The 21,532-nt window shown below is 36.5% G+C and overlaps 1 protein-coding gene across 1 annotated transcript in view; it reads right to left on the bottom strand.

Moving 5' to 3' along the window:
* Nucleotides 1-1,796: 1,796 nt before the first annotated feature.
* The window catches only part of sptbn5 (spectrin, beta, non-erythrocytic 5), a 46,601-nt gene continuing 26,865 nt past the window's right edge, over nt 1,797-21,532 (bottom strand). Inside the window, exons 35-70 of the mRNA XM_052145220.1 lie at nt 21,197-21,346; nt 20,718-20,822; nt 20,442-20,633; nt 20,211-20,366; nt 19,882-20,073; nt 19,539-19,634; nt 18,974-19,092; nt 18,757-18,871; nt 18,337-18,450; nt 17,361-17,482; nt 16,994-17,156; nt 16,677-16,865; nt 16,469-16,546; nt 16,179-16,351; nt 16,001-16,091; nt 15,732-15,878; nt 15,459-15,596; nt 15,002-15,258; nt 14,592-14,778; nt 12,476-12,688; nt 12,132-12,328; nt 11,690-11,894; nt 10,679-10,855; nt 10,093-10,248; nt 9,708-9,925; nt 9,425-9,614; nt 8,729-8,905; nt 7,223-7,330; nt 5,779-6,548; nt 5,617-5,677; nt 5,389-5,472; nt 4,054-4,145; nt 3,850-3,963; nt 3,628-3,731; nt 3,418-3,525; nt 1,797-3,178 (exon numbers count right to left, since the gene is read on the bottom strand). Of these exons, the coding sequence (XP_052001180.1) occupies nt 3,033-3,178; nt 3,418-3,525; nt 3,628-3,731; nt 3,850-3,963; nt 4,054-4,145; nt 5,389-5,472; nt 5,617-5,677; nt 5,779-6,548; nt 7,223-7,330; nt 8,729-8,905; nt 9,425-9,614; nt 9,708-9,925; nt 10,093-10,248; nt 10,679-10,855; nt 11,690-11,894; nt 12,132-12,328; nt 12,476-12,688; nt 14,592-14,778; nt 15,002-15,258; nt 15,459-15,596; nt 15,732-15,878; nt 16,001-16,091; nt 16,179-16,351; nt 16,469-16,546; nt 16,677-16,865; nt 16,994-17,156; nt 17,361-17,482; nt 18,337-18,450; nt 18,757-18,871; nt 18,974-19,092; nt 19,539-19,634; nt 19,882-20,073; nt 20,211-20,366; nt 20,442-20,633; nt 20,718-20,822; nt 21,197-21,346 (5,904 nt within the window). The 3' untranslated portion in view covers nt 1,797-3,032. The remainder of the gene's footprint in view (nt 3,179-3,417; nt 3,526-3,627; nt 3,732-3,849; nt 3,964-4,053; nt 4,146-5,388; nt 5,473-5,616; nt 5,678-5,778; nt 6,549-7,222; nt 7,331-8,728; nt 8,906-9,424; nt 9,615-9,707; nt 9,926-10,092; nt 10,249-10,678; nt 10,856-11,689; nt 11,895-12,131; nt 12,329-12,475; nt 12,689-14,591; nt 14,779-15,001; nt 15,259-15,458; nt 15,597-15,731; nt 15,879-16,000; nt 16,092-16,178; nt 16,352-16,468; nt 16,547-16,676; nt 16,866-16,993; nt 17,157-17,360; nt 17,483-18,336; nt 18,451-18,756; nt 18,872-18,973; nt 19,093-19,538; nt 19,635-19,881; nt 20,074-20,210; nt 20,367-20,441; nt 20,634-20,717; nt 20,823-21,196; nt 21,347-21,532) is intronic.

The following is a 21,532-nucleotide window of genomic DNA, read 5'->3' as shown; positions in this document are numbered from 1 at the left end:
ATGTCGTTGTCGTTGTTTACTTTATTTATTAATGTAAAGGTTTAATTTATCTTATGAACTCTACCATTAGACTAAATGAATGACTTCATACTTTCTGTGCGTTTGCTATAATCAAACTAATATGTGACATTATTTCCCGTCAAAATGGGGAATGGAGACATTTAGTGGAAAAGAGAACATGTTTGAGGTTTATTGAGTGACCTCTTCCTTTTGCAGTTGTGGTAGCTACAGGCTGTATTAGCTCACTGTTGCCTTACACACATTTTTATTGCATGGCATATATAGAGACTACATTCAATTTGAAATCGAACAAAACTATACAAAATAGTGCACCAGTTGCACAGGCGTATTTCAATTTCTTTCTTTTTTAACTTTTATTTATAACATTAATAATAGCATATTTTCATGATAATTATGTCAACGCACAACGACAGCCCACATGTTGCTTTTAATATTATTTTACTGGATGAAGCTCTTGAACCTTCCACTGGAAATTAATAAAATATGACTGGTTAAGACTTTGACTCAATTATGAAAGTTTATTTTTTTTAAATGGCACATGTTTATAAACCACCATCAGTAAAAAAGTTGCATCATGTGTGCGTAATTAATGTAGATATATTCGTCATTGCAGAACTGTAGATGCAATAATAATAATAATAATAACAATAATAATATTTTGTGTTGCTGAAAATTCAGGCTTTTTTCCGGAGGTCAAACAGACCAGAAATAATAATAATAAAAGTCACAATAACAGTTGTTCAAATATGTTAATTTTAAATCAATGCATTTAATACACGCGTTACAGCATAAACACATTCCTCTTTTGAAAATGTGTTCTGGTCCATTTCAGGCATTGGACTGCATTACTGCAAAGTTACATTTCATTTGCGCGTGTTTGTATTTGTTGTGGTATATTTGACAAATCATTATAAGAAATAAACATTTATTACTGTTGCTCATTAACGCTGGATTATAGGCTATCGATACTCCTGCCCCGTCCATGGGCATATGGATTGTAAAATATAATAAAATATGGGTTTATATAATTTGTTTTTATTTATCTAATTTTAGCAACCTGTATGCATACTGACGTGCAGGGAAAAATGTAGTTTAAGGTTAATGTTAATGGTTGCATAAATAGTACGGCCGTGTTTCATCACCACTGAATAATATTGCAGTACGGTATTCATTTATAACTTCACCTCTCTGTCTGTCTACCAGCAGAAGAACATTTATGCTGAAAACAATACATTAATGACTGTATCTTTGCGCGAGGAATCTCCCTGAAAATCCAGAAACGTTCATGAACGTCGCTTAAATAATCATGTTGTCACTAACCTCAACAAGCATACGCTTGTGTTGAAATGAAAACCGCAAACAGGGAGAAGTTCATTCTGGACTAAGTCAGTCCTGTTAGTCTGTTGTCTTTATTAGTGTGCCCTCTAGCGGCGAGAAACATGCAAGCAACTCATCTTCTGCGCTTACAATTTATTCACAAATTTGGGAAAGCGTCCCAAAAACAGATGTTCTTATTGAAAAATAATACATGGACTTTGAGCATTTTTATTCTTCTTCTTCAATAGACTATTAAACGATTTAAACACAGTGTCGACATTTCAAGACCTACGCACATACTGTGTAGCTCGTAAAACTTGGGCGATTTTTTGTGAAACTTCCAAGCCAAAACACTTTTTAAAAGTCAAATAATTAACTAAACACACATAGCCTACATATAAACCACATTTAAACACAGTTTACATTTAATACTTTTTTATTTGTAGCTATCTGTTCCACAAGAGTCATGTTTTATTTCATACAACAGAGAAGGGTGTAATATTTCAGTCTTCTGTGCCACTGAAAACTTTAATGCTGAAGAAGTTTCTGATAGATTAGGTAAACACAACGTGACATGCACAATTAATATCATATGATTATTTGCTCAACAAACCGTTGCCTAAAATCTGAAGAATTACATTTTGACTTACTCATTCAAAATCAATCATTATTGTGTTGTCTTGCACTGTTTACATTGTTCGTAACGTAAACTTATGGCGAATGAATAGATTTTGCAATTTAGGCCTATAATTTGCCTTTCTATACGATATAAAAAGATATAGAAAAGAATGCTGTGTTTATAGTCTTTACTCTTGTTACCACAAAAGGCGACCACAATAACACGTTTTTACATCGAGATAAAAATACAAACAAAAGATAATTACGTGTTTGTGCGTTATTGGGAGTTTCAGTAGCCTGCATCCTATAACTAATCGTCATATGTTGACTCGAACAATAATGATAATAATTATTATTATTATACATACTCAACAGTAAGTTTTGTTATAATAGTTTAAAGCGGTAAATATGCGCGAGGACCGTGTGGCAATCCTTATTTGTAAATCTTTCACGTGCCCTTTTTTTTATTTTTATTCACAAATGAGGGTTCACTTTTTTCTTCATTAAAATAAGCATCGATTTTTTTTTTTAATAAATACGAACACGACTGCTTAACCATTTTTCTCAATGACTGAGAAATAATCCCAAGTTTTATAGTCTGTAGCGCCATCATGTGGCTCAACTTGTCTTAACACTACTGAATTACTTGACATTTACAATGTATCTTTTTTATTTATTAACTGTTTACATGATCTAAAAAATACATACAACAGCAGCATTTTAGAACGTTTTAACATTATATAATCAGAGGTAAGCATGTGAATTTAATAAATATACTTTTAAGAAATAGATCTAACAGATTTCAGTTTTTAACTTCAGCATTTTAACATTTACCATAGTTGTGAAATGTACTTATTTATATTTTCAAATCCTGTGCACACGTTATTATGAGGTGTTGATTTAAGCCAGGAGTTACAGAAGCAGACTTTATATTTGTAGCATTACTTTAAGAAAATGCAGATGCTAGAATTACAGAGTATAACAACAATAATAATACATTATATTCGATTAACTGAAATAACTCAACTGTCAACTACTCCAACAGTAAGCAAAATATAGCTACCATTACATAAAATTTATTTTTTGAAAAATTTCTTGAAGACACTCTTGTTTTTGGACTTGTCTTTGGTTTCATTCTCTGTCTGGTATTCTGGTGGAGGTGGTGGGGGGAAAAGAGGAGGCTGGTTCCTCAGTAGACTTCTTACATTTTGTGCCCCAGTCACTGAAAAAAAAAAAAAAAAAAGGTTTAAAATGTAATAAAACATGGATAATAAATGTTTATCTGACACTTAAACATTGAACTGATATTTTATTTGGTAGAAACGCCTAGTTGCATTTGAAAATAATTTGTACTTACAAACTGTTCTACCCCAGATACCAGTTTGGACAAATTACATTTAGTTCTTTGGTCTGCGGCAACACTTTTCAAATACATGACTTATAACAGGTATCACATCTCACCCGAGTCTTGGCTCTCTCCTTCATCAGGGTAGCGGTGTTTGTTGTAATAAGTGTGGGGGGGTTTTGGTGGTGGTTCTGTCTCGGTCTCACAGCTCTCCGTGAAGTCTTCTGTTAATACGAATTCATGGTAAGTGTTGAACAGAAACACACATACTCACATTGGCACACACAAAACACACAGAAGCACTCAGGCTCTGTTTGTTCTCTCACCCTTTTCCTGGTTTGACTTTGTGGCAGAAACTTGTGTGTCAGATGTGTCGGCTGGCACAGAATCACACTGCTCTGTGCTTTCTCTACTTGCTTCTGCGTTAATTCTATTTGTAGGAAAATATCATTGCAAGCCTATTAGAGCATTTAATAAATAACATCTCTTCTATTAACTGACAATGCACTGACATAGTACTATCATTACTGTTGTTTGTTTGGTTTTACCCAGGACTGTCTGAAGACACTGCTTGATTTGTGCAAATTTGAAGCTCCTTCAACCACTTTTGCTGTTCCCCTTGAGAGGAGGCGGCAAACAGATAGTGACTGCCGTCACTGAGTCTAAACCAGAGAATGAAATGGAATCATAGATTTCTTAGATGTTCCAGTGAAGACACTTTACGATGGCAGGTGAAAAAAATCATAACTCACATCAGTTTGAAGGTGTGGTTCTTTCTTCTGTAGTAAGGATTATCTTTGCAGATTGCTCCAGCCAAGTTGATAGGTGGCCAACGTGTACAGTTCTGTATTAAATTATAGTTCAACTTGAATGCATTACAATATATGTTTTTGCTATTATTAGGTTGTTATATATATATATATATATATATATATATATATATATATATATATATATATATATATATATATATATATATATATTGATAACACTTTACAATAAGGTTATATTTGTTAACATTAGCTAATGCATTAGGTATCATGAACACACAATGAACTAATATATAAAATATATATATATATTTTCTTTTTTAAAGCCGCACTATGTAAGATTTTTGGTTACAAAAGTTCCTTATTGAGTGAGTACATAAAAAAAATCTATGTTCAAAACCATGTCCTTGTCTTACCCCGATTCACTATGATAAAGCTACAATAATGATTTTTATTTTGAGCTGTCGGCATTTCTAGGAGACAGAATGCATCTCCTTCCTGAGCAGTATGATGGCTGCGTGGTCCCATTGTGTTTATGCTTGAGTACTATTGTTTGTACAGTTGAATGGGGTACCTTCAGGCATTTGGAAATTGCTTCCAAGGATGAACCAGACTTGTGGAGATCCACAATGTTTTTTCTGAGGTCTTTGCTGATTTCTTTTGGTTAAAGCAAAGAGGCACTGAGTTTGAAGGTAGGTCTTAAAATACATCCACAGGTTAACCTCCAATTCAGTACACCTCCTATCAGAAGCTAACTGGCTAATTGTCTAAAGGCTTGACATCATTTTCAGGAATTTTACAAGATGCTTAAAGGCAGAGTTAACTTGGTGCATGTAAACTTCTGACCCACTGGAATTGTGATAGTTAAACAATCTGTCTGTAAACTACTGTTGGAAAAAAATGACTCATGTCATGCACAAAGTAGATGTCCTGAACGACTTGCCAAAACTATACTTTGCTAATATTAAATCTGTGGAGTGGTTAAAAAATGAGTTAATGAATTCAACCTAAGTGTATGTAAACTTCTGACTTCAACTGTATAAATATATATATATATACAGCTTTAATCCAAGAAGTCACCATAGAAACAATGTCTTATTCTTTCTTGTAATATTACTTAATTGTTGTCATCATGTGGTTGACTCACTGATATATGGTTGTCTGCAGAAATAACTGCCCTGACTTTCTAGACATACAGTTTATTAAATATAAATGACCCTCTCATTATGTCTATCATTTTAAAACCTGTCTTTCCCCTTGTTGCGACTAGTGTGTATGGATAAGTGTGTGTGACACTGTGTGTCAGTGTAGTCATACTTCACTGGCAGCATCTTGGTCTTTAAACAGATTGAGTGTCTCTTCTTCCAGTAGTGCATAGACAGTTTCCCAGTGATCCAAGCCCTGTTCCAAGCCAACAGATCAATGTTCCACCATTAAGTGCTCTTATAGAAACAAAACCACACTACAAACAAATAGGTGAAGCTAAATATGTTGGAGAGAGCTTTTTAATTGACATCACCCTTTGGTGTTGGTTAAAAAGCTTACTTGATTTCCTCCTTGTTTCAGTTTAATCTCCAAGGTACCCTCCATTTTTGCATGCTCTCCTCTGATCTAGATATGTACACAAATTATAGACCAAAATATGGTTAAAAAAATAAATAAAAAAAAACTACAGAAAAAAGCAACAGCGAGATGAGCAGTGTTTACCTTGGTGGCAACAGCTGTCTGTACTGGAGTGTCAGTGGAAGACTCCTCAGGTAGTTCTTCTTGCTCTGAAAGGGAAGATGGAGGAGATGAGTGAAGGACTTCTGGAGGAGTAGATGGGGGAAGGTTCTTCTCCTCTGTGTTCTGGTTGTTGATAGAGAGCATCTCTGTGTTGATTTTAGAGGGTTGCTCAGGGGGTATGGATGTAGGTGGGCCCCACTTCTCAGTTTCAAGACTTGATGGTCTCTGACGCCTGGGGAAGGACCTTGGTTTAGGAACAACACCGAGGAGGGTTTGTTAGCTGCATCGATCTGTCTCAAAGAGTCTGCCTCATCTTCTGATGTGGAGGCATGGTCAGTCTTGAAGGGAGTACGTTGATAATGGGATCTGTAAACAGCACTGAAGTTTTCAGGTGAAGGATTTTCAACAGAGGAGGTGGGACTCTTCAGAACGGAGGTGGATGGTTTGTTAGGGGAAGTTACTGTCTCATTACCACTGCTGCTGTCCCTCCTCTTGAGGCCTGATGCCACACGTAATACCGCATAGGAATCCATTTTACCACTACTGTTACTATTCAGGATGGCTGTGGACACTCGAGAGGCTGTGGATGAATTATCAATCCTGCCACTTCTCAGGACAGGATTGCTCAATGAGGGTCGAGGAGGCAAAGCAGGATGCTCAGATGGTTTTCTCTTGAGGGAGGTAACACGAACAGGCTTGTCACTGCTGTCTGTATTGTCACCACTTTGAGTTTCTTTCATCTTCTGTTGTCTCTGAGGGGCCAAAGACAGAGCAGAAAAATCAGTTATTATGAGGTGAATGAAAACTCAGATAAACATGGTTGTTTGTACTCACTCTTCTGTCGTTTCAAACACATATGACTTCCTTTCTTCCATGAAAAGCAAAAGGAGATGTTAGGGACAAGCTCAGTCACCATACACTTTCATTATATGGGAAAAAGATGCAATGAAAGTGAATGGTGAATGAGGATAAAAATTTCCCTTCTTTTGCATTCCACTGCAGAAAAAAGGTCATAAGGGTTTGGAACGACATAAGGGTGAACAAATGATAACAGAATTTACTTTTTTTTTTTTTTAAGTGAACTATCCTTTTAGGCAATCACCTGAAAACACGTTTTGAGATTCGAATTTGAGATCTGTTCAAAGAGAATTTTTCCACAATGAAAATTAAAACAACTATTTATTTATTTATTTAAAAAATGTAACTGAAAATGATGACTGAGGCTAACATTCTGCCTATAATCATTTCTGTTAAACTGCAAAAAGGTCATAGATTTGGAAGACCAAATCATGACAGAATTTTTATTTTTGCCAATATACATGCACATTTTGAGAGCTCAACCAAAATGCCATTATGAGTTTCAGTACATATATGACACATATTCAGTTCAAGTACATTCAGTTCTTTGTATATAAATGCATTTTACCTGAATTCTCCTAGCTTGCAAGCTATTAAATCGCTCACTTTGGGCTTGAATCATGGCCTCCAGATCCTCCTGCTTCTTCATCAACTCCAGAACATCTGAAACGGAGTCCTGTCCAAGAGACAAATTTGATAAAACTTTAGATTTGATGAAGCCATTTTTGATATGAGAGTGAATGATGACTTCAAATTAAGCCTGTTATTCCTACACAGGGTTGGGAGGGTTACTTTTAAAATGTATTACACTACAGATTACATGCAGTAAAATGTTATTTGTAACGTATTTCAATAGATTACTCAAATTCAGTAACATATTCTAAATACTTTGGATTACTTCTTCAGCACTGGTAGATTTTTTCACTTGTTTTGACTATAAAAACTCTGTCAGTACAGTTAGACAAAATACACATGTTAAAAATACATTCTCTGAAAAACTAAATATCTTATGCAGTGTTGTTTCTAAAACACGATCAATCAAATAGATCTTGTTTTAAGGATTTTTAGATATTTTTACAGGAAAACAATACAAAACTTATTATCAAAAATATAATTTTTGCCCTAATATCAAAGTTCTTAATAGAAAAAATAAATTATGCTCTAACGTGAATTTTCTTGATAAAATAATATGATCATGTCTGTTAACATGTGCATGTAAAATGGCTTGAAAAAGCATTTTATCTTAGCGTAAAGCTGACAATTTACACAAGATTTATTTCTATTTCTTCTGCTCCAAACTTACTTCAAACCTTCTTCTCTGTCTGCTCGTATGAATGTAACACATCATAAGAAAGTGTTTCACCACTGTTCAAATGCACTTTTGATCACATAATTTATATGTATAAATGTTTTCCATCTGAAAGGACTAAATATTAAATGAAACAAATGACAATAAAATGTATTGTAACTGTAATACAGTTCAGATTGAAGGGTTATTTCCTTTTAAAGCCGCTCGTAACCGGCAAACTTAAACTCTTGTTTTAGCGCAGCGTGACCGGTGAGGGGTGGTTCTTCACTGCTGCTGGGACGCATACATGACTGATTAGCATTTACACCTCAAATGTGATCTGGTCACAAGCGTTTTTGGCAACATTCATATGTGGTTTTTGTGGTCCGATCACAAAACAATTTAGACCCCGTTTAGACGTGTTTCGGGTGATCCAATCACATGTGGTCAGCCCTAAATACAGATCATAATACTAGGTGGGAACGGGGCCAAAGTGAGTCACTATCAACTGCTTTTGTATGGAAATTAGCAATTGCAACATTCTTTAAAATTTCTGCTTTTGTGTTCTGTAGAAGAAAGACAAATGGGTTTGCAATGACTTGAGGGTGCATAAATAATGACAGATTTTTTATTTTGGGTAAAATTTTCCTTGAAATTTAAAGAGCAATTAAACAATCGTTATTCTGTAAAAATACATAAAGCAATACCACCAAACATCTGCATTTGGATTTTAAGTGTGCTTAGCTTCTGCGGTGTTTGCGTGTGCACATGTGTGAACAGCGTTACCCCATAGTCCTCTGCTCTGAGTGCAGTCTCATAGGTGTGGAGCCAGTGCTCGGCCTGCTCCAGCTCCCTCTGCAGTTGCTGTAGTTCCAAGTCTTCCTGATACTGAGCTCTCCTTTCTGCCCAGATCTGCAGAACCCGCACCTCCAGCTCCTGAAGCTCTGTAAGATGCTCTTCCAGCTGCACAAACATACACATACATAACAATGACATTAAGTAACAAAACAGTGCAAATGCACAGTTTACCTTTAAAATGTTTATTTGTATCTGCTTTGACCTAAAAAATAAAAACACATTTTAGCACTTTTTTTTTTATTATTTTGATTCAGGCTGATTTGCTAATCATTAGATAATTTAGTCTGATTTGTGACACTTTTCAGCCAAATTAACTGAAAAGAACCTACTCAAGATGGATTCACTCACAAATTTGCAAGCAAGTTCTACTCTACACAAACCCTTACCAAGATTAAATATTTTAGAGCAGAGCAGAACTAGAACAATTTATATTCTCTATAGAAATCAATTTCAAATTTTTTATGGTTTGTTAATTTCCATGACATCAAGCATGGAAACCCATCATGCAAGAAGCAAATGTTAAAATCAGCTAGATTTGGAAAGGTGGTAGTCAACTCAGCCAAATATTTCAATATTAAGCAAATGTCACAGGTAAAAAGTTGCAATATGAGCTGAGTGCCATACCTCCTGACTCATGAAGTTCCCCTCTTCCATCAGATGCCTCCCATCATTTTTAACAACTTCTGATTTGTCCAGTTGTCTGTCAATCTGAGTGCGGTACTCATCGTGCCTTTTAATTAGCTGCTCCAAGTCTTTAACCTCACCTCCAACCCCCTCTCCTGTCACTAGGGATAATGTCTCCTTAAGCCAGCCCCTGAGAAAACATTAACATCAATGTAAGACAGCAGAACAACACCTAACATACAGCAAAGAATCATTAGAAAGGCACAGTCAAACAGCAATTTACATCAGCTCTCTCCATTCGGTCAAGTATCTCTGAACGGCCTCTGCCTGTTGGAGTCTTTGCCTGCGCTGGTTGGCCTTCTCCAGCAGACTGCTCCACATGTCCTCAATGTCCTGAAGCCTCTTGCTCAGACTCTCCCTCACTTGTGGACACCTGCGGACCAAATCATTGCCCTCCTCCTTTCGACGAGAAACATCCTTTTCTATCACTGCAAGATCTCTCTGTTGAAACCAAGTGAGTGTTCAGAATTCAGTTGCAGTAGTTTAAAGATTTTAAAGTAGGTAATATATTTGTTTTGGTGATCGTAAATATTCAATAATGATTTTCATTTTAGCTTGGTTTTTACATTATATTTCACAAAGAACCAACGTTCATTAATATATGGTACCTCAAGGCCTTCATGTTGGCGAATGAGAGCTTGGACACTGAGCAGATCACTCTCCTGCTCCTCTGAGTCTAGAGCCACCTCCTTCTCACTCATCCAGCTCCTTAGCTCATCCAAGTCATGGTCAAACTGGTGAACCTCTCGAGCGGAACATAGATTCTGTCAAAAGCATTTGCTGATTACTCTGAGTAAATTCTCAGTCATTAATATCAGCTGCATATAAACAAAGAGCAGTGTTGCACTATTTGATTGATTTGTGGTGACTGGCTATGGTAGCTATTTTTCTATGTATGAGTGCAAAAGTACCCAGTTTTATAGGCATATTACATTTTCATGAAAAGAACTGCATTTTAGTCATGATAACTCCCAGAAATATTTAGCTTGTTAATGCTGGGGCGGTGGAGGGTTTCAGAGAAATTACTCGCAGCGTGCTGCAGTGAAACCGGCCTACTTCAAACTGAGAAAATGTAAATGTTAGGCAAAGAGAGAGTATGCAAGTTGATTGGCTACCTGATTACACATCAAAGGATCTATCAGCTTGCTCCATTCATAGTTGCATGCCTGAAATAAGTCATTTTTGTCCTGTTACCTTTGCTCTTGCTTTCATATTCTTGTTTAAATCCTCCCACAGCGTGAGCAGAGCCTCCTCTCTTTGCTGTGTCTCTGACAATAGCACGGTGTGCTTCAGCTTTTGGACCGTTCCCAGCTTACTTTGACCCAGGGTGCTGACCTCTTCTGCAAAATCATCAAACTTCTTCTGCAGTGCCTAAAAATCAAAAGGTAAGGTATTTCAGTGGCAATGGTATTGTCTGATAAGTACTTTAAACAACTCTTTTTATGAGAAACTATGGTTATTGCATGTGTGTAGACACCATTACTAAACAAACATAGATTTTAGTGCTGTCAGTCGATTATTTTAATCGCAATTAATCACATAATATTTTTGCAGTTAATCACAATTATTCACAGATTTTAAAAGTGCTGAAATATGACACTATATATACTTATTTTCTTGTCAGAATTCATTTATTTCCATCATGTTCATATTCATATTCTTTACAATTGGCATTAAATCCCTCAAACTGTCATTCGCCACAATATTAATCTGCCAGTAGACAGTGGGTATCCGCTTTGTTACAGCAATCGTGAAGCTGCGTTCATGATTCGCATCAGGCCGGCAACTAGAATGTCTATGAAACTGCCGTTTCATGCTATTTTTTGCAAACGCTTGTAGGCTAAACTTGGTAGGAGGGCTCTGGCGCTGTGTCTGTTTGTGGTGGGTGCATCAGTGTAATGACTTCAGGCGATCAAATTACAAAGATTCTGCCCTTCACATCAGTGTTTCTGCAGTATTAACAGTAAATGTTTTAATCGCGATTAAGAAAAATTAACTCATTCAACTTTTTAAATTAATTGCATGCGTTAACACGTTAAGGAAAATGCTCTTACAGATTTACATGATATATAAGAACTTCTAATATCTTATTGCAGTGTGCCATGTAGTGTGTCTTCTAACTCAACATTTCAAGATATTAAAATTGTGTTTACTATCTTAGCATGTTACAGATCTCTTGGCAAAATACATTTGAGTCAATCTTACCTCAACCCCCTCCAGGTCTTTTCCACAATCGTCAGATTCTGCGATGGTCTTGCAGGACAGAATCCAGTTCTGAAGATCTCTAGCTTCTCTCTCAAATACATAGAGATTGTACTGGTTCTCCAGCTTGGTACGACGTTCAGCTGACAACTTCAACAAGGTCTCAAACTCACTCTGCACATCTTTAAGGCTTTTACTCACTAAATGGCTGCAAAGGCAAAGTGTAATGTCAAAAACATTCCATTCTTTTGCTTTCCAACTTTCAACAAGACCATTCCACGGAATCTACAATTCTACCTTCAATTAATTTTAGATTTTAAAGCCTTCTTTAATCAAAATGACCACAGTCATTACAAAAATATGATTTAGTGTATTAGTATTTAATTAATTAATCAATGCCATCTGTTCTTGTAATCTTGCAATGAATCTGTCCTTATGGCTGCACCTGTTGGGATGTCCACACTTTTCTAGATGAGTTCCAGTTTTCAGGAGTGACTCTACTTTCCCATTCTGGTTCTCAAACTCAAGGTCAACTGTGTCCAGTTTCCTGAGGAAAGCTTCAGTGGCTTCTTCGCTCTTTCCGTAGTCTCTGGATTCTACTACAGGTCTCTGCTCATCCATCCACTGCTCCAGGTGGGAGACCTGGGAAGGGTCAAAATAGGGACAAATTTTAGACTTTATTGTAATGTGCAATTTTATCTCTATACATATTATTTTATATGCATATGAATCACATTAAAGAGGTTTTGGAATATCTACTGATGTCAAAGATATGAATTGGTAACCCACCTCTGAGAGGAAGGTCTGAATTTTCAGTGCTTCATGAAGCAGGCGATTTTTCTTTTCTGACTCCTTCTTCAAAGTTTCAAAGTTCTTCTTTAGCTCAGCAAGTCTCTCACTGATCTCATGTGATGCAAAGTGCCGTCCCCGCACCAGGTTCTGTCCTGCCTCCATTACAGCCAATATCAGAGGGGTTCGGCTCTCAATTTCCTGCATCACAACCTGTGAGGGAAGGTAGGGAAAGTTTGCTGTAAATTAATGTGAATATCAAACAAAAATCCTCAACTCATTCAAAGAATAAAGCTAAAGCATACTCAACATGAAGCACTGTGGTGGTACCATAGCACAGTGATGGTAGAAGATGGTAAAATCATGGTAGGTTAATTTTTTTCCCATGTACAGAATTATTAAAATATTTGTGTACCATGATATTTACAGTACCTGGTACTCAAAAGTACTTCAATGAATACCATGTTATTTAAATGGTACATGTCCATAAAACATTATAATACCAAAGTACATGAAAAAGCTTTTTACTGTTCTAAAAATAAATAATTTCCATTTAACATGTATTGGCTCTAACTAAATATCAAAGCATGATGATTTATGTGAAAAAAGGTTATTTTGTACTTCTAAAACATTTTTGCACAACTTAGGGTTGGGGAGTAACAAAATACATATTTAAAATACAAAATATAAGTAACTTTATTCCACTACAGTTTGAATTTAAATAATTGTCATTTAAAATACAGTTACATTCAAAGAGTTTTTTTTTTTTATTACTGAAGAGATTCATTTGCATTTTATTGTCATTTGTTTCATTTAATATTTAGTCCTTTCAGATGGAAAACATTTATACATATAAATGATGCGATCCAAAGTGCATTTGAAGAGCGGTGAAACACTTTCTTATGATGTGTCACATTCATACGAGCAGACAGAGAAGAAGGTTTGAAGTAAGTTTGGAGCAGAAAAAATGGAAATAAACCTTGTGTAAATTGTCAGCTTTACACCAAGCTAAAATTATATTTCAAGCCATTTTACATGCACACGTTACCAATCATAATATTTTATTAAGAAAATTCACATTAGATCATGATCTCTTTATTTCTAGTAAGACCTTTGATATTAGGGTAAACATTTTATTCTTGATAATATATTTTTTTTGTTTTCCTGTAAAAATATCAAAAAATTTGATTTATCTTGTTTTAGAAACAACACTGCATAAGATATTTAGTTTTTCAGAGAATGTATTTTTAACATGTGTATTTTGTCTTACTGTACTGACAGAGTTTTTATAGTCAAAACAAGTGAAAAAAACCAGTGCTGAAGAAGTAATCCAAAGTATTTAGAATATGTTACTGACCTTGAGTAATCTAATGGAATACTTTACAAATTACATGTATTCTGTAATATTTAGTGGAATATATTTCAAAAGTAACCCTCCCAACCCTGAAACAACAGAACTCACATTTTACATGTTTGTACTGTATATTATTAGAGCCTCACAAATTCATATTATGCATATTTTGGGCAATTCCTCGGAAATGTCAACAACATCATGGAAAAATTAAATGTTTTAACTAAAGGAACAAAACCCCCTTTTGCCGTCCAGACTTCTAGAGGGCGCCACTTGCTTACACAGTGCTGATTGCAGTCTATTTTTAAATGCAGTGTTTCAAGCTTTAGCCATATAGGAACAGGACAAGACCATATTGAGATTTAAATCTTAACTCAATTAATAATGCAGCCTTAATGGATACCATATAATGTCTCAGAAGTCAAAGTTTAATGGTTTCAAAGCGTTTTTGATAGTTTTACCTTATCATATATAGATAAGTCCCACTTTCACAATGGTCATGTCTGTAACAACAGTTTTCTCTCATTATTGTGAAAACGAGATTGATAAAAATTTTCATATTTCATGTTTTTACTATAAATTAACCACTGGTTTTTCATATTGGCATTTTCATGCTTAAAACCAATTTGGAGATGGATAAATATCATCCATTAAATATCGGTGTCAGATGAATCGGTGCTTCTCTAGTTTGATTCCCTTTTGATCGTCTCATCACCTATTAATAAGCATAATAAGTATAGTGACAGATTTCTACACTGGACTAACCATAAGTTTTTTGACTATGATTTGTGTAGTCTCCAGGGAGGTGCCCCAGTCTTTTGTAGCTGTGGCTTGCAACTTGTCCTGAATCCACTCCAACTCATCCTCCAAGTCCCTGTAGAACTGGAACAGCAGCTGCCATGACTCCAGAGTTTCTCTGCGGGCCTGCAGTGGCTCAACAAGGCCATTATACCTGAGATAAATGTTGAAATATCAATGTTTTCTGTACATTCTTCAGTAAAGATAGCCTGCCAGTCAGATTATTTAAAGTATGCTACAACCATAATGTTTGTTGTGTAACATCACTTCCAGTAAAAGACAAATGTCAAGGCTGAATTAGAACTGAATTAATAATCTATAGTAGGTCCACCTATGAGCTTTTTTCCTGGGAAAATGAGGGCTGAACAAAAACTTACCTGTTGACGACCTCCCAGACCCTCTCCTGGATATTTTCTGCAAGGAAGTTGCCTTGAGAGCTGAAGTCTTTGGCTGTGTCCACTAGCCCCTGAACCTTCTCCATGTGCGCATCTACCATTTCCTCCAGACCCTGCAGGGCCTTAAGCAGTTGGCTAACTGAGGCCAAATCGCTGCCATAGTCTTCATTTGCCAACTCTGCCTCCACTGACCCAAGCCAATCCTCGATGTCATCCAAAGAGCGCTGGAACTGCAATGCCTAGAAAACCCGATACAAACAACAACAATATAACATGCAGTAAGATGATATTTTAGACTAGTGTGTTCTTAGTGACGATAAATCAGAATCTCAATTATTTATCACCAGAGAACAAAGTGTAAATTGTGCATTTACATGATATCAGTCATCTAGAATCAGGAAGAATGTGTACATTGTTGCAAAGGGTTATAATTCTGTACCTGATATGCTTGCTGTAAACGTGACTTCTTCTCTTTACAGTTGCTCAAAAGTTGCTCCCAGCTGTCACTGACATCTTTTATTCTTGGTTTTATCTTACTTTTAGCAGGATGACCGGATACCAGCATCTTATCACCCTCCTGAGGAAAAATTTCCTGTTTTAGTCCAAACTCTGTTGATTCTAATCCTAGTCTCATTTAAGTTTGAACTTCATTCAAATGGAGAAAGATAAAGGGATATTCAGAGCAATAGTCTTAACATTCTTAATGCCATACTTTTATGAGGGCATCCACTCTGTTGCGGTTGGCCAGTGTCTCAGCCTCAAAGCTCTGGTGTTTCAGTAGCTTAGCCTGCAGGTTGATAGGATCTCTCCAGCACTCATCAACAGCCACAGAGTTCTTCTCATACAGCCAGGAAGATACCTTAATAAGCAAGGACACATTGCCTTTATTTTGTGAAAGGACAGAGGTATTAATGTGTAACAAACCTGACTAAAATGAAAGGCATCTCTTGACTTATTTGCGAGTTTTTTTGCTTTACACACCTCATAGCTTCCTTCTAGGAACTTATGCAGCTGTAGAGATTCTTCCAAAGCTTTTTGTCGAGCTTTGCTCATCTCAAGTACTTTGTGCTTTCTTTAATAAAGAAATTAAATGATGGATTTTACTTTATTTATTTTGATCTATGCTGTTGATTAATTATTTATATTGCTTCCTGCATACCGGATCAGAATAGCTGTAGTCTTCTTCTTGATGTTTTCAGAGTCATAGTGTTTGGCCTGTATGAGCTGCTGAGCATATCTGTCAACTTCTTTCACCTGCTCCATTTGAGCTTCTAAAGAGTTTTCAAACAGAGCATGCTTCCTCTGAAGAGCCTCCACCTCTGACAAGGATCCCTATAATGCCAATTAGATACATCTATCAGCATCCACTTCCAAAGTTACAAAAGACTTCAAAGATTATTTTGTAGTTTGTTGAGCAAAATTATGCTATGACTAAATTGGAGCACGTACCCCAAGATCTTCATTGATCAAGAATACCTCCCTGTTACTCATCCAGTTCTCACTTTGCTCAGCATAGCCCAGGAATATCTGCAAACAATAAAAGTCCCATTATGCCCCACATCCATCACCAAACAAATGTCATTGGCTTGAGTTAATCTAGTATAAACAGTAAAAAAACCTCAATGAATCAAAGTCATCTACTGTCATTGTATTTTACCTGAAGCTTCAGTGCTTGATCCAGAGTTTTCTTTCTGTCCTCCCAAGCTTGAGCTAGCTTTGCCTTGGCATCCTCAAGATTGCGTAGGGCGTCTTTAATTTCTGCTGAATCGCTGTGTCCAGATTTAACAAGATTCTGTCCAAAACTCTTAACTGAGTCTACACGCTCAGTGCGGGCATCAATCTCAGCCTAAAATAATTAGAGCCACATTAGTATGTATGTTAGCTTTGTATTTTGTGACAGGGTTAGACAATCTGGCAAACTACTAGCAATAACATTCAGCGGCAGGAGGACAGGAGCTGAGAAGTTCATATTACCTTCCAGTCCTGGTGCTCTAGTATGAAGCTCTCAGCCTCAGTCTTATTCTTAGGCAGGCCCTTCTTATCAATCTCATCACTCTGCTTCAAGGTCCAGTCCAGATGGAGGCGCTGGTTAGCTTTAAACAGCTGCAGCTGGTGAGATTCCTGCAACCGTTCCTTCCTACCAAAACACATTTAAGAAATAGTAAAATAGTTTAACATTGTTGTGTGAACTATCACTTTAAAGTAAGTCACTGTTAACCTGTTCTCCAGTCTGATCAACCATAAGGTTTATTTGAACTGTTACATTATGACTATTACTTTGATGTACATATTAATGTTATTATTGTTCAATTCAATAACATCGCAACTAATGGATTCATACCTTCGTTTGACCTCCTTGTCCAGCTTCACTAAAGCAATGTTAACCTCTTCCTGCTTCTTCTTAAGATTTTCAGACAGGTCAGAGTGCCTCCTTAACCTGTCTTTTGTCTCCTTCTCCAGGTCCTGTTTGTACAAATTCGAGACATTGTTTCCCATGTAACCCTTCCCTTAAGCGGAATAGCTTTAGTGATTTACATAAACCATTACTCTACAACATTTAATACACCATAAATGCTTTATTTAAAGGGCTAGTTCACCCAAAAATTTAATGATCTCATCATTTACTCACCCTTAAGCCATTCCAGATGAGAATGACTAACTTTCTACAGCAGAACACAAACAGATTTTTAGAAGAATATTTCAGCTCTGTAGGTCCATACAAGCAAGTGAATGGTGGCCAGAACTTTCAAGCTCCAAATATAACATAAAGGCAGCATAAAAGTAATCTGTATGACTCCAGGGGTTAAATCTGTCTTTAGAAGCAATATGATAGGTGTGGGTGAGAAACAGATCAATATTTAAGTCCTTTTTTACTATAAATCTCCAATTTCATGTTCGCATTCTGAAAGTGATAGTGGAGCTTTATAGTAAAAAAGAATTTAATTATTGATCCTAAAGTGATCGCATAACTTCGGATGAAATATATTAAACCACTAGAGTTGTATGAATTACTTTTATGCATCCTTTATGTGAGTTTTAGAGTTTCACTTGCATTGAAAGGACCTACAGAGCGGAATTTCCGTTTGTGTTCAGCAGAAGAAAGTCATACACATCTGGGATATCCTGAGGATGAGAAAATGATGAGAGAATTTTATTTTTGTGTGAACTATCCCTTTAAAGGCTTTTGTACATACAACTGTTACACTACATTGGAATGTGCCAAGACATTCCTATAATGCATTTAAAAACAAAGATAAGTACACAATATACACTGTATATGAAGTGCTCTGTGTAGAACCGTTGTCCAGTCTACTCACAGTTCCTCTCTCTTGGATGACTCGAGCCTCCCTTTCCATCTCCTCGTGTCTGCGAATGAGGTTCTCCACACTCTCTACATCCACTCCACAGCCTTGGCCCTGCAGCAACAGCATCTACACCCCAGAGACCAACATTGCTTTGTTTGACTATCCTGGTTCTTTTTTTCTTCAGAATTATGATTCTGGACCATAGAGATGGAGCACCCCCCCCACCCACACACACAGGCACACACAAACCCAGCTGGTTCTATAAATTCTGAAATAAGCAATGCACCTTTTCCTGAACTCTCATGTTGGGTAAGAAGTATCCAAGCCACAATATAAATAAATATATCACATTCGATTTTCCAGCACAATTTATCAGTGTAGAAATGATTTCAGATTTAAATATTTTCAGATTTAAATACCCCACTTTCTCACCTTTTCTCCAGCTCTGTCTCTGACTTCCTCTAACTCTCGGATCAAAGCATGGACCTCTAGTGCTGCCTCTAGCTTCCGCTTATAGCTACTCAGGTTTCCATGGAAATTACTCCATCTGTTATAAGTGCAATAATAAAGTCAAATGAAAATGTGCTAGACAAAATGTATTGTCTAAAAATAAACAATGTGGATCTCAATAAAAACAAATATAATGGACCGTTCATTGAGCTGCTGTCTACGCTTCCTCACAGTCACCAGCTCATCACTGTTCTTTCTTTCTAGCCGAGCAGCCAGAGTGTTGATGGTCTTGATGTGAGCATCATCCACAGTCACATCCTAAGGGATAAAAGCTGCTTAGTGATAGAATAAAGTACTGTGCTAAGCTATATGCGGTTACAGTGGAATACAATTTCAATGTCGACTGAGTTAACACACACTAATGTTTACAAATGTGCTTTTTCTTTGCTGTTTTAAGTTGATGTGTTTAAAAAAAATTATCGTATCCTAGTTTAATATGTAGAATCAATTATAAGACATTTGTAGGTTGATTTTACCTAAAACTGTAACACTGTTGAGCTAAACATTGCTCTGTCTCTGAGTGGCCTACTCAGCCCAACACAGCAACATTGGCTCGGCCTCGGCCAATGGTGCGAGTTTATGGCAGTACGATCAGTTTGTACAACCAATGGAGGGCACCGCATTCCATATGGCAGCGTTGGTAGTGCCGAATTTACACATTTCAGATTTAAAATGTTCTAGATCAAGCAGAACACAAGACTTACTCCAGAGCCCGAGCCTCTAAATTCACTGAGCTTCTTCAACAGCTGCTGACCGTGTTCATAATCCTCCCCAACATCACCAACATTTATCATCACCTCCTTTACACCAAAGAAACAGAGGCCAATTAAACCAAACATTAAATCAATCAATTCTTGTGGGATAACCACAGAGAGTAAAGCAATGTCGCTGATGTGTATGTAATAAAATAGAGGAAAAAAACAATAAATATCAGTGTGCAAATGTTTTACTATTAAATATAAAAATATTAAATATCAGCATGTGGATACCCAATTTAGGTTCTTCTAAAATGTCTACAATGGAATGGAATAGCTTCATTTTCTTTACCTTTTGTCTTATCCAAACTTCAACCTGTTCCACTTTCTGCAGGAACTCAAGAAAATCACGGTTATCCTCCAGAACTTTTCCACGAACCACAACGGCTTGCTTTAGAGCCTCCCAATGAGAGACCAGAGCTGAAACAGTCTGCCGTACTTCCTTTGATTTTGGGTGACGTGTGGTCACCAGCTCATTTCCAGCCTGGCAATCAGCGTTGTGACAAGTCAAAACTATGTTAAGTATATTAATGAAGACCAAAAGGTATAACACAGTGATTAAAATAGGATAATCTCTGATGGACTACTAAACCACTTTGCTTCTTCAATGCAGGGGCTCACCTTCTGGACAGAATCAATGATCTTTCCATGGGCCAGAATCTCTGCCTCAAACACCTGATGCTTCTGCAGTATTTTCATTTTGGCCTGAAGGTTGCTAAGGTCCATCTTTGAGTCTTCTTGAATCTTATTCATACGGTCTGTGATCCATTCCTCTGCCTAAAATAGAAATAAACCAATTCATTTATTGACTTCTGGGTTTATAAAATCACCTAGATTTGATCTGACAGGTACCTCAGACACATCCCGGTTGAAGATACATAGAAGCCTAGAGATCTCAAGATCCTCCTGGCGTTTAGCAGACAGATCCTTGATGCGTTCCCTCCTGTCCTGGAGAGCTTTCAGTTTGTTCTTAATGTTGCTGCTTTTTTCTCGGTTCAAACCTTCTGCCTTTAAACGCTCTGCTGACTCCTGAAGAGCCATCATCTGCAATACATTCATTGAGTTTTTCTTAGTCTGAGTACATCAGTGCATTTTTAATACTTCAGGCCATTCTATAGGCTAGCCCACCTTGTCTTCCTGAGAATTAAGAAGTTTGTCAAAGGCTTCATGGCGTTTGATCAACGTTTCTGCATCATCCACTGTTGTTCCCAAAGCACTGTTCTTAAGCTGGATCTGCAAAATAACAGATGTTGTTAGCTTTAATAATATGAATGTCTGATGACAAACTTGAATGAGCTTGTGAACTTTTAGTCCAGTCATTGTTTGTAACTAAATGGGTGATAAGTAACGCTGCCTTCAATTAATGCAAGCTTTCCACAAGCTTTACTTTTGTAACTGTGGATATGCAAACAAATATGTTATAATTTCATATAAACTAATTCAAGTTTTGGTTGACAATTCTTGACCCTAACCTAACTGTTAAAATGAAATTAACTGTTAACCTAAACATCTAACACTATAGGGATATTTTAAACATTTAATAAGTCATCAGTTACATGTCGCAATATAAACAAATGTCACATTTGCTAATTTACAGGAGCACAAACCTCTTGGGAGTTAGTGATCTTTTCCATGTATTCTGCATCTCTATAAAACATCTGCTCAAGATAAGTGTTCTCCAGCCATTTCTGCTTGGTCTGCCAGTTATCAGTCAGCTTCTCTCTTGCTTCTTGCAGAGCTTTGAGTTTCTCCTGGATCTGATGGTCACACAAAATGTTTATTAAATATAATTTATATTTAATGTTTATATATGTGTCATTCTTTTCCACTGTAATTGCACCTTAGATGATGTCCTCAAAGTTCCGAGCCTATATACTAGTGACACAAGTTATTTTAAGATCAGATGCCCCAAAAATAATAAAATCACATGTTGTCTTTGATGT

This window comes from Xyrauchen texanus, chromosome 16, assembly GCF_025860055.1.
Source record: "Xyrauchen texanus isolate HMW12.3.18 chromosome 16, RBS_HiC_50CHRs, whole genome shotgun sequence".
Taxonomy (NCBI): domain Eukaryota; kingdom Metazoa; phylum Chordata; class Actinopteri; order Cypriniformes; family Catostomidae; genus Xyrauchen; species Xyrauchen texanus.
This window is presented reverse-complemented; position numbering and strand designations above follow the sequence as displayed.